The sequence below is a fragment of the Bos indicus genome, chromosome 10, assembly GCF_029378745.1.
Source record: "Bos indicus isolate NIAB-ARS_2022 breed Sahiwal x Tharparkar chromosome 10, NIAB-ARS_B.indTharparkar_mat_pri_1.0, whole genome shotgun sequence".
NCBI lineage: Eukaryota > Metazoa > Chordata > Mammalia > Artiodactyla > Bovidae > Bos > Bos indicus.
This window is the reverse complement of record NC_091769.1, coordinates 55,522,365-55,536,237: the sequence shown is the minus strand read 5'-3', so window position 1 is coordinate 55,536,237 and position 13,873 is coordinate 55,522,365. Positions and strand designations below refer to the sequence as shown.

The following is a 13,873-nucleotide window of genomic DNA, read 5'->3' as shown; positions in this document are numbered from 1 at the left end:
CTGCAGTCACTGTCCACAGTGATTTTGGAGCTAAGAAAAAATCTATCACTGTTTCCACTTTTTCCCCATCTGTTTGCCATGAAATGATGGGACCAGATGCCATGATATTCATTTCTTGAATGTTGGTTTTTAAGCCAGCTTTTGCACTCATCTCTTTCACCCTTATCAAGAGGCTCTGCCGGGAGCCGGCATATTGCATATTGCATATTGAGTGCAGCACTTTCCACAGCATCATCTTTCAGGATCTGGAATAGCTCAACTGGAATTCTGTCACTGCCGGGAGCCAGCGTAAGGAACTCCGCCCATGACAAAGGTCATGAGGAAGGAGGCTCGGCATACGCAAAGGCGGGATCGAGCCTCAGGAGTCCCCCATCTACCCCCAAAACCAGAGTCTGCCTACTTTCTGCTTTGTGCTTTCACCTACACCTCTGACTTTACGGGGGGCTGTCCCCCACTACCTCTCTCTGAAAAAAGAGTTAGCTTACAGCTCCAGTTAATAATTCCTGGGTGTGACAGTGTTTCAACCTACAAACTCTTTTGGAAATCCTCTAGCCTGCCTGAATAGGTTTTTCCGGCCACACGTGATTGTTCAGAGCCTCCCAACTGTGAGAGGCATGAGATGTTCTAAACTGTCTAAATACAGATTCCTTTGAGCAGTTAAAAGATTGATTAGAAATTGTATTGGTGAAGGGATTTTCACTTGTTGGGCCAATGTTTGCTGCTAAGTTTCCGTATCCCTTACCTGCTGTGTCCCTGGCAGTGTATTGATTAATATAATTGGTGTAAGTAGTAGCTTTAATGTTTGTAACCTGGGACCCTTGAGTTAATTCTTTTTCTTGTTATAGCCCACCACACCTTTGCTCTGTAGGAATGCAACTTTATCTAATGCTTTTTGGAGGCTAGCGCCTGACTTTAGAATAATCACCTTTAGAGAAAAAGGCCTCCGGGCCAGAAGATGATGCAAATCACCTAAACTTTTGCATATGATAAGTTTGCAGGAAGAAAGCCTGGCTTGCTGCATGACTCTACCCCTTCCCCCATTATCCTCTATGCATAACTTAAGGTATAAAAACTACTTTGGAAAATAAAGTGCGGGCCTTGTTCACCGAAACTTGGTCTCACCATGTCATTCTTTCTCCTACCTTCTGGCTGAATTATTCAGCCTCTTTCTTCACTGAATTTTCCTACTGAGCTATCCTTATTCTATTACTCTTTATATCCTTAATTAAAGTTTAATTAAGCAGTTGTTTCCTGATCCTCGCCAACGCCGTCCCCGCTTCGAATTCCCTGGATCCACCGGGGCTGGACCCCGGCAAGGCTCTTTAGTTCCTCTTTACTTTCTGCCATTAGAGTGGTATCATCTGCATATCTGAGGTTGTTGATATTTCTTTTTTTTTTTTTTTTTTAATTTTATTTTATTTTTAAACTTTACATAATTGTATTAGTTTTGCCAAACATCGAAATGAATCCACCACAGGTATACATGTGTTCCCATCCTGAACCCTCTCCCTCCTCCCTCCCATACCATCCCTCTGGGTCGTCCCAGTGCACTAGCCCCAAGCATCCAGTATCGTGCATCGAACCTGGACTGGCAACTCGTTTCTTACATGATATTTTACATGTTACAATGTCATTCTCCAAATCTTCCCCCCCTTCCCTCTCCACAGAGTCCATAAGACTGTTCTATACATCAGTGTCTCTTTTGCTGTCTCGTACACAGGGTTATTGTTACCATCTTTCTAAATTCCATATATATGTGTTAGAATACTGTATTTATGTTTTTCCTTCTGGCTTACTTCACTCTGTATAATAGGCTCCAGTTTCATCCACCTCATTAGAACTGATTCAAATGTATTCTTTTTAATGGCTGAGTAATACTCCATTGTGTATATGTACCACAGCTTTCTTATCCATTCATTGCTGATGGACATCTAGGTTGCTTCCATGTCTTGGCTATTATAAACAGTGCTGCGATGAACATTGGGGTACACGTGTCTCTTTCCCTTCTGGTTTCCTCAGTGTGTATGCCCAGCAGTGGGGTTGCTGGATCATAAGGCAGTTCTATTTTCAGTTTTTTAAGGAATCTCCACACTGCTCTCCATAGTGGCTGTACTAGTTTGCATTCCCACCAACAGTGTAAGAGGGTTCCCTTTTCTCCACACCCTCTCCAGCATTTATTATTTGTAGACTTTTGGATCGCAGCCATTCTGACTGGTGTGAAATGGTACCTCATAGTGGTTTTGATTTGCATTTCTCTGATAATGAGTGATGTTGAGCATCTTTTCATGTGTTTGTTAGCCATCTGTATGTCTTTTTTGGAGAAATGTCTATTTAGTTCTTTGGCCCATTTTTTGATTGGGTCGTTTATTTTTCTGGAGTTGAGCTGTAGTAGTTGCTTGTATATTTTTGAGATTAGTTGTTTGTCGGTTGTTTCATTTGCTATTATTTTCTCCCATTCTGAAGGCTGTCTTTTCACCTTGCTAATAGTTTCCTTTGATGTGCAGAAGCTTTTAAGGTTAATTAGGTCCCATTTGTTTATTTTTGCTTTTTATTTCCAATATTCTGGGAGGTGGGTCATAGAGGATCCTGCTGTGATGTATGTCAGAGAGTGTTTTGCCTATGTTCTCCTCTAGGAGTTTTATAGTTTCTGGTCTTATGTTTAGATCTTTAATCCATTTTGAGTTTATTTTTGTGTATGGTGTTAGAAAGTGGTCCAGTTTCATTCTTTTACAAGTGGTTGACCAGATTTCCCAGCACCACTTGTTAAAGAGATTGTCTTTAATCCATTGTATATTCTTGCCTCCTTTGTCGAAGATAAGGTGTCCATATGTGCGTGGATTTATCTCTGGGCTTTCTATTTTATTCCATTGATCAATATTTTCTGTCTTTGTGCCAGTACCATACTGTCTTGATAACTGTGGCTTTGTAGTAGAGCCTGAAGTCAGGTAGGTTGATTCCTCCAGTTCCATTCTTCTTTCTCAAGATCGCTTGGCTATTCGAGGTTTTTTGTATTTCCATACAAATTGTGAAATTATTTGTTCTAGCTCTGTGAAGAATACTGTTGGTAGCTTGATAGGGATTGCGTTGAATCTATAAATTGCTTTGGGTAGTATACTCATTTTCACTATATTGATTCTTCCAATCCATGAACATGGTATATTTCAAAGTTGGTGTAGGAGGATATAAAGAATGAAAACAATAGTACTACAGATTACACCTCACAGACTTAGTTAAATCTTTTTTTAATCTTTCTTGAGTGCCTGCCTGTGTTGGGTTAAAGTGTATTTAATAAGTAACTTAATGTTTAATTGCATTTATTTGCTGCTCTTGTTGTTTAGTCACTCAGTCATGTCCAACTCTTTGCCACCCCGTGGACTGCAGCGCCCAGGCTTGCTTGTTTTTCACTATCTCCGGGAGTTTGCTCAAACTCATTACCAATGAATCAGTGATGCCAACCAATCATCTCATCCTCTGTCACCCCCTTCTCCTCCTGCTTTCAGTCTTTCCCAGCATCAGTATCTTTCCCAATGAGTCAGTTCTTTGCATCAGGTGGCCAGAGTATTGGAGTTTCAGCTTCAGCATCATTCCAGTGAATATTCAGGACTGATTTCCTTTAGGATGATATGGTTGGATCTCCTTGCAGTCCAAGGGACTCTCAAGAGTCTTCTCCAAAACCACAGCTCAAAAGCATCAATTTTTTAGCACTCAGCCTTTTTTTATGGTCTAATTCTTATATCCGTAAATGATTACTAGAAAAACCATAGCTTTGACTCTACAGACCTTTGTTGGCAAAGTGATGTCTCTGCTTTTTAATGCACTGTCCAGGTTTTTCAGTCACCATCCACAGATATTTTGGAGCCCAAGAAAATAGCCTGTCACTGTTTCCATTTTTACCCATCTATTTGCCATGAAGTGATAGGACTGGATGCCATGATCTTCAGTTGTTGAATGTTGAGTTTTAAGCCAGATTTTTCACTCTCCTCTTTCACCTTCATCAAGAGGCTCTTTAGTTCCTCTTCGCTTTCTGCCACTAGAGTGGTTTCATCTGCGTATCTGAAGTGATTGATATTTCTCCCAGCAAACTTGATTCCAGATGTGCTTCACCCAGACCAGCATTTTGCATGATATACTCTGCATCTTTTTTAAATAATCAGGGTGACAATATACAGCCTTAATATACTCCTTTCCCAGTTTTGAAACAGTCCATTGTTCATGTCTGGTTCTAATTGTTGCTTCTTGACCTGTATACCGGTTTCTCAGGAGGCAGGTAAGGTAGTGTGGTATTCTCATCTCCTTATGAATTTTCCAGTTTGTTGTGATCCACACAGTCAAAGGTTTTAGTACTGTCAATGAAGCAGATGTTTTTCTGGAATTCCCTTCCTTTTTCTGTGATCCAACAGATATTGCCAATCTGATCTCTTGTTCCTTTGCCTTTTCTAAATCCAGCTTATACATCTAGAAGTTCTTGGTTCATGTACTGTTGAAGCCTAGGTTGAATGATTTTGAGCATAACCTTGCTAGTATGTAAAATGACTGCAATTGTACAGTAGTTGAACGCTCTTTGGCATTGTCTTTCTTTGGGATTGGAATGAAAACTGACCTTTTCCAGTCCTGTAGCCATTGCTGAGTTTCCAAATCTGTTGGCATATTGAGTGCAACACTTTAACAGCATCATCTTTTAGGATTTGAAATAGCTCAGTTGGAATACCATCACCTCTACTAGCTTTGTTTGTAGTAATGCTTCCTAGGCCCACTTGACTTCATTCTCCAGGATGTCTGGCTCTAGATGAATGATCATATCATTATGGTTATCCAGATGATTCAGACCTTTTTTGTATAGTTCTTCTGTGTATTCTTGCCACCTCTTATTTGCTTTTAACTATCAGTACAATATTAGTTACTTATATACATTATGCAAGGAGAAATATTTCTTGTAACTCATATTAACATTATTGCTTCTATTGGTTAATAAATTAGTCCAGTGTAACACCTTGGGGTTGATTTTGCTTTTGTTGATATTAAGATAATGTAATTGTTGAGCTTGAATGCTTTTATTAAAAAATTTTATTATAGTTGCTTTACAATGTTGTATTAATTTATGCCAAACAGCAAAGTGAATCAGCTGTAAGTATACATATATCCCTTCCTTTTTGTATTTCCTTCCCATTGAGGTTACCACAGAGCATGGAGTAGAGTCCCCTATACTATACAGTAGGTTCTCATTAGTTATCTATTTTATACATGGTAGTGTGTGTATGTCAATTTCGATCTCCCAATTCAGCCCAGCCCCTCCAAGCCACCTTTGGTTTTCTGTATGTTTGTTGTCTAGGTCTGTGTCTCTATTTCTGCTTTGCAAATAGGTTCATCAGTACCCTTTTTCTAGATCCCACATATATGCATTACTATAACATTTTCCTTTTCTCCTTCTGACTTTGCTCTGTATGGCAGTCTCTAGCTCCATCCGCGTCTCTACAAATGACACAATTCCATTCCTTTTTATGGCTGTTACATATATATATATATATATGCCACATCTTCATCATCCATTCTTCTGTTGATGGAAACTTAGCTTTTCTTTCATGTCCTGGCTATTGTAGTGCTGCAGTGAACATTGGGGTGCATATGTCTTTTGAAATTATGATTTTCTCTGGGTATATGCCCAGGAGTGGGATTGCTGGGTCATATAGTGTTCTATTTTCAGTTTTTTGAGGAACCTCCATACTGTTCTCCATAATGGTTGTATCAGTTTACATTCCCACCAATAGTTTAGAAGGGTTCCCTTTTCTCCATACCCTCTCCAGCATTTATTGTTTGTAAATTTTTTTGATGGCCATTCTGACCAGTGTGAGATGGTAGTTTCAATTTGCACTTGTCTGATAATTAGTGAAGAGTTGACTCATTGGAAAAGACTGTGGTGCTGGGAGGGATTGGGGGTAGGAGGAGAAGGGGACAACAGAGGATGAGACATCTGGATGGCATCATTGACTCGATGGACGTGAGTCTGAGTGAACTCCAGGAGTTGGTGATGGACAGGGAGGCCTGGCGTGCTGCGATTCATGGGGTCGCAAAGAGTCAGACATGACTGAGCGACTGAACTGAACTGATAATTAGTGATGCTGAGCATCTTTTCATATGCCTGTGGTCCATCTGTATGCTTTCTTTGGAGAAATGTCTGTTGAGGTCTTTTACCCATTTTTTGATGGTGTTCCTTGTATTTATATTGAGCTACAAGAGTTGTTTGTATATTTTGGAGATTAATCCCTTGTCAGTTGCTTCATATATTTTCTCCCATTCTGAGGGTGTCTTTTTGTCTTGCTTATGGTTTTCTTTGCTGTGCAAAAGCTTTTAAGTTTACTTAGGAGCCATTTGTTTATTTTTGTTTTTATTTTCATTACTCTAGGAAGTGGGTCACAAAGATTTTGCTGTGATTTATATCAAAGAGTATTCTGCCTATGTTTTCCTAAATTAAATACATTTAGGTATTTAATGAACTTGAGGTTATTTTTGTGTATGGTGTTAGGGAGTGTTCTAATTTCATTCTTTTAGCTTTAGCGCTCCAGTTTTCCCAGTACCACTTATTGAAGAGACTGACTTTTCTCCATTTTATATTCTTGCTTCCTTTGTCATAGATTAGGTGACCATAGGTGGGAGGGTTTATCTCTGGGCTTTCTGTCCTGTTCCATTGATCTGTATTTCTGTGTGTGTGTGTGTGTGTGTGTGTGTGTGTGTGTGTGTGTAGTACCATAGTGTCTTGATTACTGTAGCTTTGTAGTATAGTCTGAAGTCAGGGAGCCTGATTCCTCCAACTCCATTTTTCTTTCTCACGATTGCTTTTGGCTATTTGGGGTCTTTTGTGTTTCCATACAAATTGTAAAATTTTTTGTTCTAATTCTGTGAAAAATGCTATTGGTAACTTGATAGATAGCAATCTGTAGATTGCTTTGGATAATATAGTTGTTTTCACAATATTGATTCTTCTGATCTAAGAATATGGTATATCTCTCCATCTGTCTGTGTGATCTTTCTTTCTTTCATCAGTATCTTATAGTTTTCTGAGTATAGATCTTTTGCCTCCTTAGGTATGTTTATTCCTAGGTATTTTGTTGTTGTTGTTGTTTTAATGGTAAATTGGATTGTTTCCTTATTTTCTCTCCCTGATCTTTTTTGCTAGTGTATAGGAATGCGAGATTTCTGTGTTTTAATTTTGCATCATACAACTTCATCAAATTCATTGATTAGTACCAGTAGATTTCTGGTGGCCTCTTTAGGATTCATTATGTATAGTATTATGTCATGTGCAAACAGTGACAGTTTTACTTCTCTTTCAATTTGGATTCTTTTTCTTCTCTGATTGCCATGGCTAGGACTTCCAAAATTATGTTGAATAATAGTGGCAAGAATGGACATCCTTGTCTTATGCCTGATCTTAGAGGAAATGCTTTCAGTTTTTCACCATTGGGCATATTGTTATTAATAGCTCTGGGTTTGTCAAATATGGCCTTTATTAATTAAGGTAAGTTCCCTCTATGCCTACTTTCTGAAAAGCTTTTTAATTGTAAATGGGTGTTGAATTTTGTCAAAAGCTTTTCCTGCACCTATTGAGATGATCATAGAGTTTTTATTCCTCTGTTGGTTAGTGTGGTGTATTACACTGATCGGTTTGTGTATGTTGCAGAATCCTTGCATCCCTGGGATAAATCCCACTTGATCATGGTGTATGATACGTTTATATGTTGTTGGATTCTGTTTGCTAGTACTTTGTTGGGGATTTTTGCTTCTGTGTTCATCAGTGATACTAGTCTGTAATTTTTGTGGATGTGGATGTGTGATATCTTTGTCTGGTTTTGGTATCAGGGTGATGGCCTTATAGAATGAGCTTGGGAGTATTCCTCCCTCAAAAGTTTTGTTGTTGTTGTTTTTTTTTTTTTTTGGAAGAGTTTGAGAAGGATGGTTGTTAGCTCTTCTCTAAATGTTTGATAAAGTTTACCTGTGAAGCTATCTGTTCCTGAACTTACGTTTGCTGGAAGATTTTTAATCAGTTTCAATTTCATTACTGGTGATTGGTCTGTTCACATTTTCTATTTCTTCCTGGTTCAGCCTTGGAAGGTTGTGCCTTTCTAAAAATCTGTCCATTTCTTCATTTTATTGGCATACAATTGCTTGTAATAGTCTTACTATCCTCTGTATTTCTATAGTATCAATTTGTAATTTCTCCTTTTTCATTTCTATTGGGTTGGCCAAAATATTTGTTTGGGTTTTTTCTGTAAGATGTAATGGAAAAACTGGAACAAACTTCTTGGCCAGCTCAATAATTTTATCTATTTGAGGCCTCTTCCTTTTTTTTTGATGAGTCTGGCTAAAGCTTTATCAGTTTTGTTTATCAAAGAACCAGCTTTTAGTTTTATTGATCTTTGCTTTTGTTTTCATTTCTATTTTACTTCTGTTCTAAATTTTATTAATTTTTTCCTTCTGCTAACTTAGCATTTTGCTGCTTGTTCTTTCTCTAGTTGCTTTAGGTGTAAGGTTAAGTTGTTTGAGATTTTTCTCATTTCTTAAGGTAGGATTATATTGCTATAAACTTCCCTCTTAGAAAAGCATTTGCTGCATCCCATAGGTTTTGAGTCACCATGTTCTCATTATCATTTGTTTCTATGTATCTTTTGACTTCCTCAGTGATCTCTTGGTTATTTAGTAGCATATTAGTTAGCCTCCACCTGTTTGTACTTTTTAGAGTTTTTTTTTCTTGTAATTGATGTCTAATCTCATAGTGTTGTGGTTGGAAAAGATGCTTGTTATGACTTCAAATTTCTTACATTTATCAAGACTTGATTTGTGACTCAAGATGTGATGTATCCTGGAGAATGTTCCATGTACACTTGAGAATAAAGTGTATTCTGCTGCTTTCAGGTGGAGTGTCCTATATATTTCAGTGGAGTCTGTCTGACCTAGTGTGTCATTTAAGGCTTGTGTTTACTTATTAATTTTCTGTCTGGATGATCTGTCCATTGGTAAAGTGGGGTGTTAAATTTCCCCACTGTTAGTGGTTTACTGTTGAGTCCCCCTTTTATGGCTGTTAGCATTTCCTTTAATGTGTTGAGGTGCTCCTGTGTTAGGTACATAAATATTTATCATTGTTATATCTTCTTCTTGGATTGATCCCTTGACCACTATGTAGTGTCCTTCCTTGTCCCTTATAACAGTCTTTATTTTAAGATCTATTTTGTCTGATATAAGTATTACTACTCTGCTTTCTTTTTATTTCCATTTGTATGAAATATCTTTTTCCAACCCCTCACTTTCAGTCTTTATGTGTCTCTAGGTCTGAAGTGGATCTCTTATAGACAGCATTTATATATAGGTCTTATTTTTTTAACCCATCCAGCCAGTCTTTTGATTAGAACATTTTATCGATTTATATCAGGTAATTATTCATATGCATGCTTAGTCATGTCCAACTCTTTGCAACCGCATGGACTACAGCCTGCCAGGCTCCTCTGTCCATGGGGATTCTCCAGGCAAGTAGAATGGAGCGGGTTGCCGTGCCCTCTTCCCAGGGGATCTTCCCAACCCGTGGATTGAACTCAGGTCTCCTGTATTGCAGACAGATTCTTTACTGTCTGAGCCACCAAGGACGCCCTATATATATGTTCCTATTACCATTTTCTTAATTGTTTTGGGTCTGTTTTTGTAGGTCTTTTTCTTCTCTTATGTTTCCCACCTAGAGAAGTTCCTTCAACATTTGTTGTAAGGCTGTTTTGGTGGTATTGTGTTCTTTTAAGCTCTTGCATCTCTTTAAAGCTTCTAATTTCTCCATCAAATCTGAATGAGATACTTGCTGGGTAGAGTAATCTAGGTTGTAGGTTTTTCCCTTTCATCTTCTTCAAATATATTCTGCCACTCCCTAAGGCCTGCAGAGTTTCTGCTGAAAAATCAGTTGATAACCTTATGGGGGTTCGCGTGTATGTTATTTTTTGCTTTTCATTTACTGCTTTTAATATTTTTTCTTTGAATATAATTTTTGTTAGTTTGATTAGTATGTGTCTTGGCATATTTCTCCTTGAGTTTGAGACTCTCTATGCTTCCTGTACTTAGTGGCTGCTTTTAAGCTAACTAAGGTGTTTGTTTACTCTTTTGATAAGGTTTCTAAAAAGCTATACCTTTTTAGATTAACATTTAAAAATATATTAAAAGTTATAACTTTTTGGTAATTTTTAAAGTTGAACTAACATTTTTTTCTTGGACAACCAGCTATCACCAGCCTTGTTAGGTTTGTCACCTCTACTTATATGTTTTTTATTTTGCTACAAAGATGAATTTGTCCTACAAACTGTTCATAAGGAGCTTTTCTGGTTTCAGGGTATATAACTTAAGTTCTCTTCATTAAATGTTTAGTTAAATCATTATATAAAAGGTAAAAGGGGTAAACGTTGCTTTTTATTACTTTTAATGCTTCTTTCCTCATTCCTTTACAGTACTTTCTCTATAGAGCTAAAGGTTGTTTTAATTTTCTATATCCTATACTTTAAATGTTAAGTAAATTATTAATTTGCTTGTGGTAGTAAAATTTAAGGATGATTTTGTCTAGTTTTACTTCAAAGCGTTCATAGATTATGAAATATCCTAGGTGTAAACTAAGTGCTTTTATTTAAGCTATGCCTTGATTTATCCAAGCCCACTTTCCAGTGTGCTTACCTTTACCACTTGTCTCCTCTCATACAGTTAGTGTTTGTTAATACTGGACTGAGCCTAGAAGTTGGCTTGCCAATATAGGGTTGCCAGATACCATATAGCATATGTCAAATCAAATTTGAACTCCATATAAAAGTAGGCAATCTTTAGTATAAATATGCCCCAAATATTACATGGGGCATACTTACACTAAAAAAAAAAAAATTCACTATCTGAAATTAAAACTACCCAGGCTTTCTGTGTTTTAATATGCTAAGCCAGGCTAGAGATAGAAGCCAGACAATGGAAGAGGAGCAGCCAATGAGGTTGGAGGAAAGCCAAGAAGGGTTGAGTCCCAGAGGCTAACTGAAGGAGGAGTAACCAACTGTTAAAAATCAATAAGAAAATGTCATTTAAAACAATGCTTTGAGAAATCCACCTGTTACTGGGAGAGATGGGGACCAAAATGATCCCCTACTCAAATTAATTCACCCCAAAAAGCATCTTTCTTATCTTCTTTACATATAAGGGTTCCAAGTAAGTTTTCATTGCAACAAAAAACTTTGCAGCTGAACAATAAGTTTGAAAACTAATGAGCAAAGGAAATCATGCCATTGGAAACAAATCAAACTCCCTGGGGTGAATTTAACAGACACAGGCAAAGGAAACCATAATTATTTGCTTTATTCCATAATTTATATTCTTTATTTTCAGTTTCCAGCTTATCATTGAAGGGTGCATAAAACAAATGAGTTTCGAACTAAATCAAATGAGAGCAAATGGAAATACTACATCTAATAAGAACAGTGCAGCAATGGATGCAGAGATTGTATTAAGACCTCTCATGGACTTCTTGGACAAAACGTAAGTATTCTACTCAATTTTCTCTTCATCCACTGCCCTAAGTTCAGCAGATATGCACTTGAGGGGGGAAAAATACTTTTCCTCTATGTAGGACAGTTTTAAAGGGCTTCTACAGAAATAGATCAATTCATTAAAAAAAATCAAAACACTTAATTCATTACTAGATGGGAAATAGAAGGAATGACTATGTACAGAAAAGGAAAAATGGAAAGGAAATAAGTATTGGTAACTAAGGAGGCTGCTATTCTGAAGCACCTCAGAGATTAGGATTTTCATGCTTCTCAGATAACATTTGGACATGGAGATAGAAGTGAGTCCAGAATATCCAAGTTCATGTTGGAAACGTGCTGAAGAAGATAATAGCACAAATATGACTAGAATCAATTCAGCCCAGAGACAAGTAGATTGCTGCCTTGTCCCACCTTCAGCAACTATTTACTTAGTGTCCATTTGCATCAAACTCTATAATCTAGACGCTGGACAGCGATGATGGAGAGTCAAAGTATTTGACTCCACGGAGATTTCAATTCAGTAGTGGTGGGAATGGGTGGGAAAGGAGGCCTTCATGACCAACTATGATAGTGTTCTTAACTAAAAAGTTGGCTTGTTTCCCTATTTGGTCCCTTCCTCTTGGAAGTTCTAATTCTGTAAGTTTGGAGTAGGCACCTATATTTTCAAATGTGTCCAAAATTGGAAACCATTGATCCAAAACAACAAGGGGTATGATTTCTTCAATGGTGATACTTGAAACCAGAACTGAAAGTAGAAAAGGAGAACATAATTTTGAAAGCCTACCAAGGGACCAGCATAATATCTATTTTACATATATTACCTCATTTAATATTGTTGTGACAAATTAATTAATACCAATGACACCAAGATAAATAAGAAGGATACATTACCTTTTGTTGAAGATAAGAACAGCAAAGAAAGAATTAGTAAGAACCTTCTCTATATATTAATAACTTCTTTAATTTCATTTCCCTTTGCTTATAACCTTACTGCATAAGTAAGGCTAATGTTCTTATCACTTTAATTTTAGTATTTGTTAGAAAAATTCTTATTTTCTGTTTGCTATGAAGAAATATATAGAAGAGAGGTGAATAGGTAATTAGGTAGCTTATCGAGAAACAGGTAGGCAGGTGGTGTAGAAGAAAGGAGGGAGAGGAGAGGATGAAAGAGAAAAAGGCTTCTTCATATCTTTAGGTTCTTAATAGACACTTTTACTCTTACCACCTAATTTCCTAACAACCCCTTGAAATTTTTGTCATGACTCTTCTCTATGGATAAGACAGTTGATTCACAGAAACTACCATTTAGCTGTGACTGTGATGGTGAGTGGAGAGCAGGATAAAGCAATCCTGAGCCTCTTAAAACTCCTATGAGAATGCCTTCTGTTTAGAGATCTCCAGTCAGCAGTTTAGAGGTACATCATTTATCACGCAGAACTTTTTATTTTTGCATATGCTGTAACCAAGAGTTGGGAAACATACAGAAAGTTTTAAATTATCCTAGTACTGTTACCTACTAGGGCTTCTTAGGAGCTGTGGTGGTAAAGAATCTGCCTGTCAATACAGGAGACACAGGAGTTGCAGCTTTGATCCCTCAGTAGGGAAGATCCCCTGGAGAAGGAAATGGCAACCCACTCCAGTATTCTACTACTTAAGGGACTCTGACTCCATTTCAGCATCCATAAAACAGAGCTAATACATAAACTAGGTTGGCCCTTCTTTTCAATATATTTCAATTATTGTTTTAGTCAGTCTTAAAATAGTCTCTTCTATATCTAGTTATACTTTATCATATGTAACTTCCTCACATTCTTAGTAGAAAGAGACTATAAAAATAGAAAAACATCAGTGAACTTTAAAAATCTGTAAGATTTTAAAATTTGAGGAAGAGATAGGCATGGAGAGCTTGGAAATTTGGGGGCTAATACGGAATGTATAACCATAAATCTACTTATTAGGGGACCTTTTAAAAGGTCAGATATCAATTCTGTTGTCAAGGAACTAACAGTTTAGAAAGAAAAAAAGAAAAGTATAGCAGATAAATGCAATAAGGGATAATACAGTAGTCTCCTATTCGGATGATCAGCAGAAATATCATTTGTGTTAGGTCTTCTTTAAACACATAGGATTTGGGTACATGAAAATGGGAGATGGGAATTCCAGGGGGAGGGAGAAACAGCTGGATACCTTTTTATAAAAATATGGTAAACTATATGGCAAGATATCTCTCTTGTCAGCAAGTATATATAACATTTGAAAATTGTCTGGTTAATTGGTTTTGGGATCAGTCAAAATAGACAGTTCAGGTTCCAAAATGTATGTGTTCAGCT

At 37.2% G+C, this 13,873-nt stretch overlaps 1 protein-coding gene and 1 long non-coding RNA gene across 3 annotated transcripts in view; one reads left to right on the top strand and one right to left on the bottom strand.

Moving 5' to 3' along the window:
• Positions 1-13,873, bottom strand: part of LOC139185264 (uncharacterized) — a 126,911-nt gene that overhangs the window by 16,517 nt on the left and 96,521 nt on the right. The gene's annotated exons all lie outside the window — the stretch shown is intronic.
• The window catches only part of UNC13C (unc-13 homolog C), a 723,080-nt gene that overhangs the window by 632,769 nt on the left and 76,438 nt on the right, over positions 1-13,873 (top strand). For both annotated transcript variants that reach the window (XM_019968805.2, XM_070797523.1), the window contains one exon: positions 11,383-11,532. In XM_019968805.2, coding sequence (XP_019824364.2) covers positions 11,383-11,532 — 150 coding nt within the window. The remainder of the gene's footprint in view (positions 1-11,382; positions 11,533-13,873) is intronic.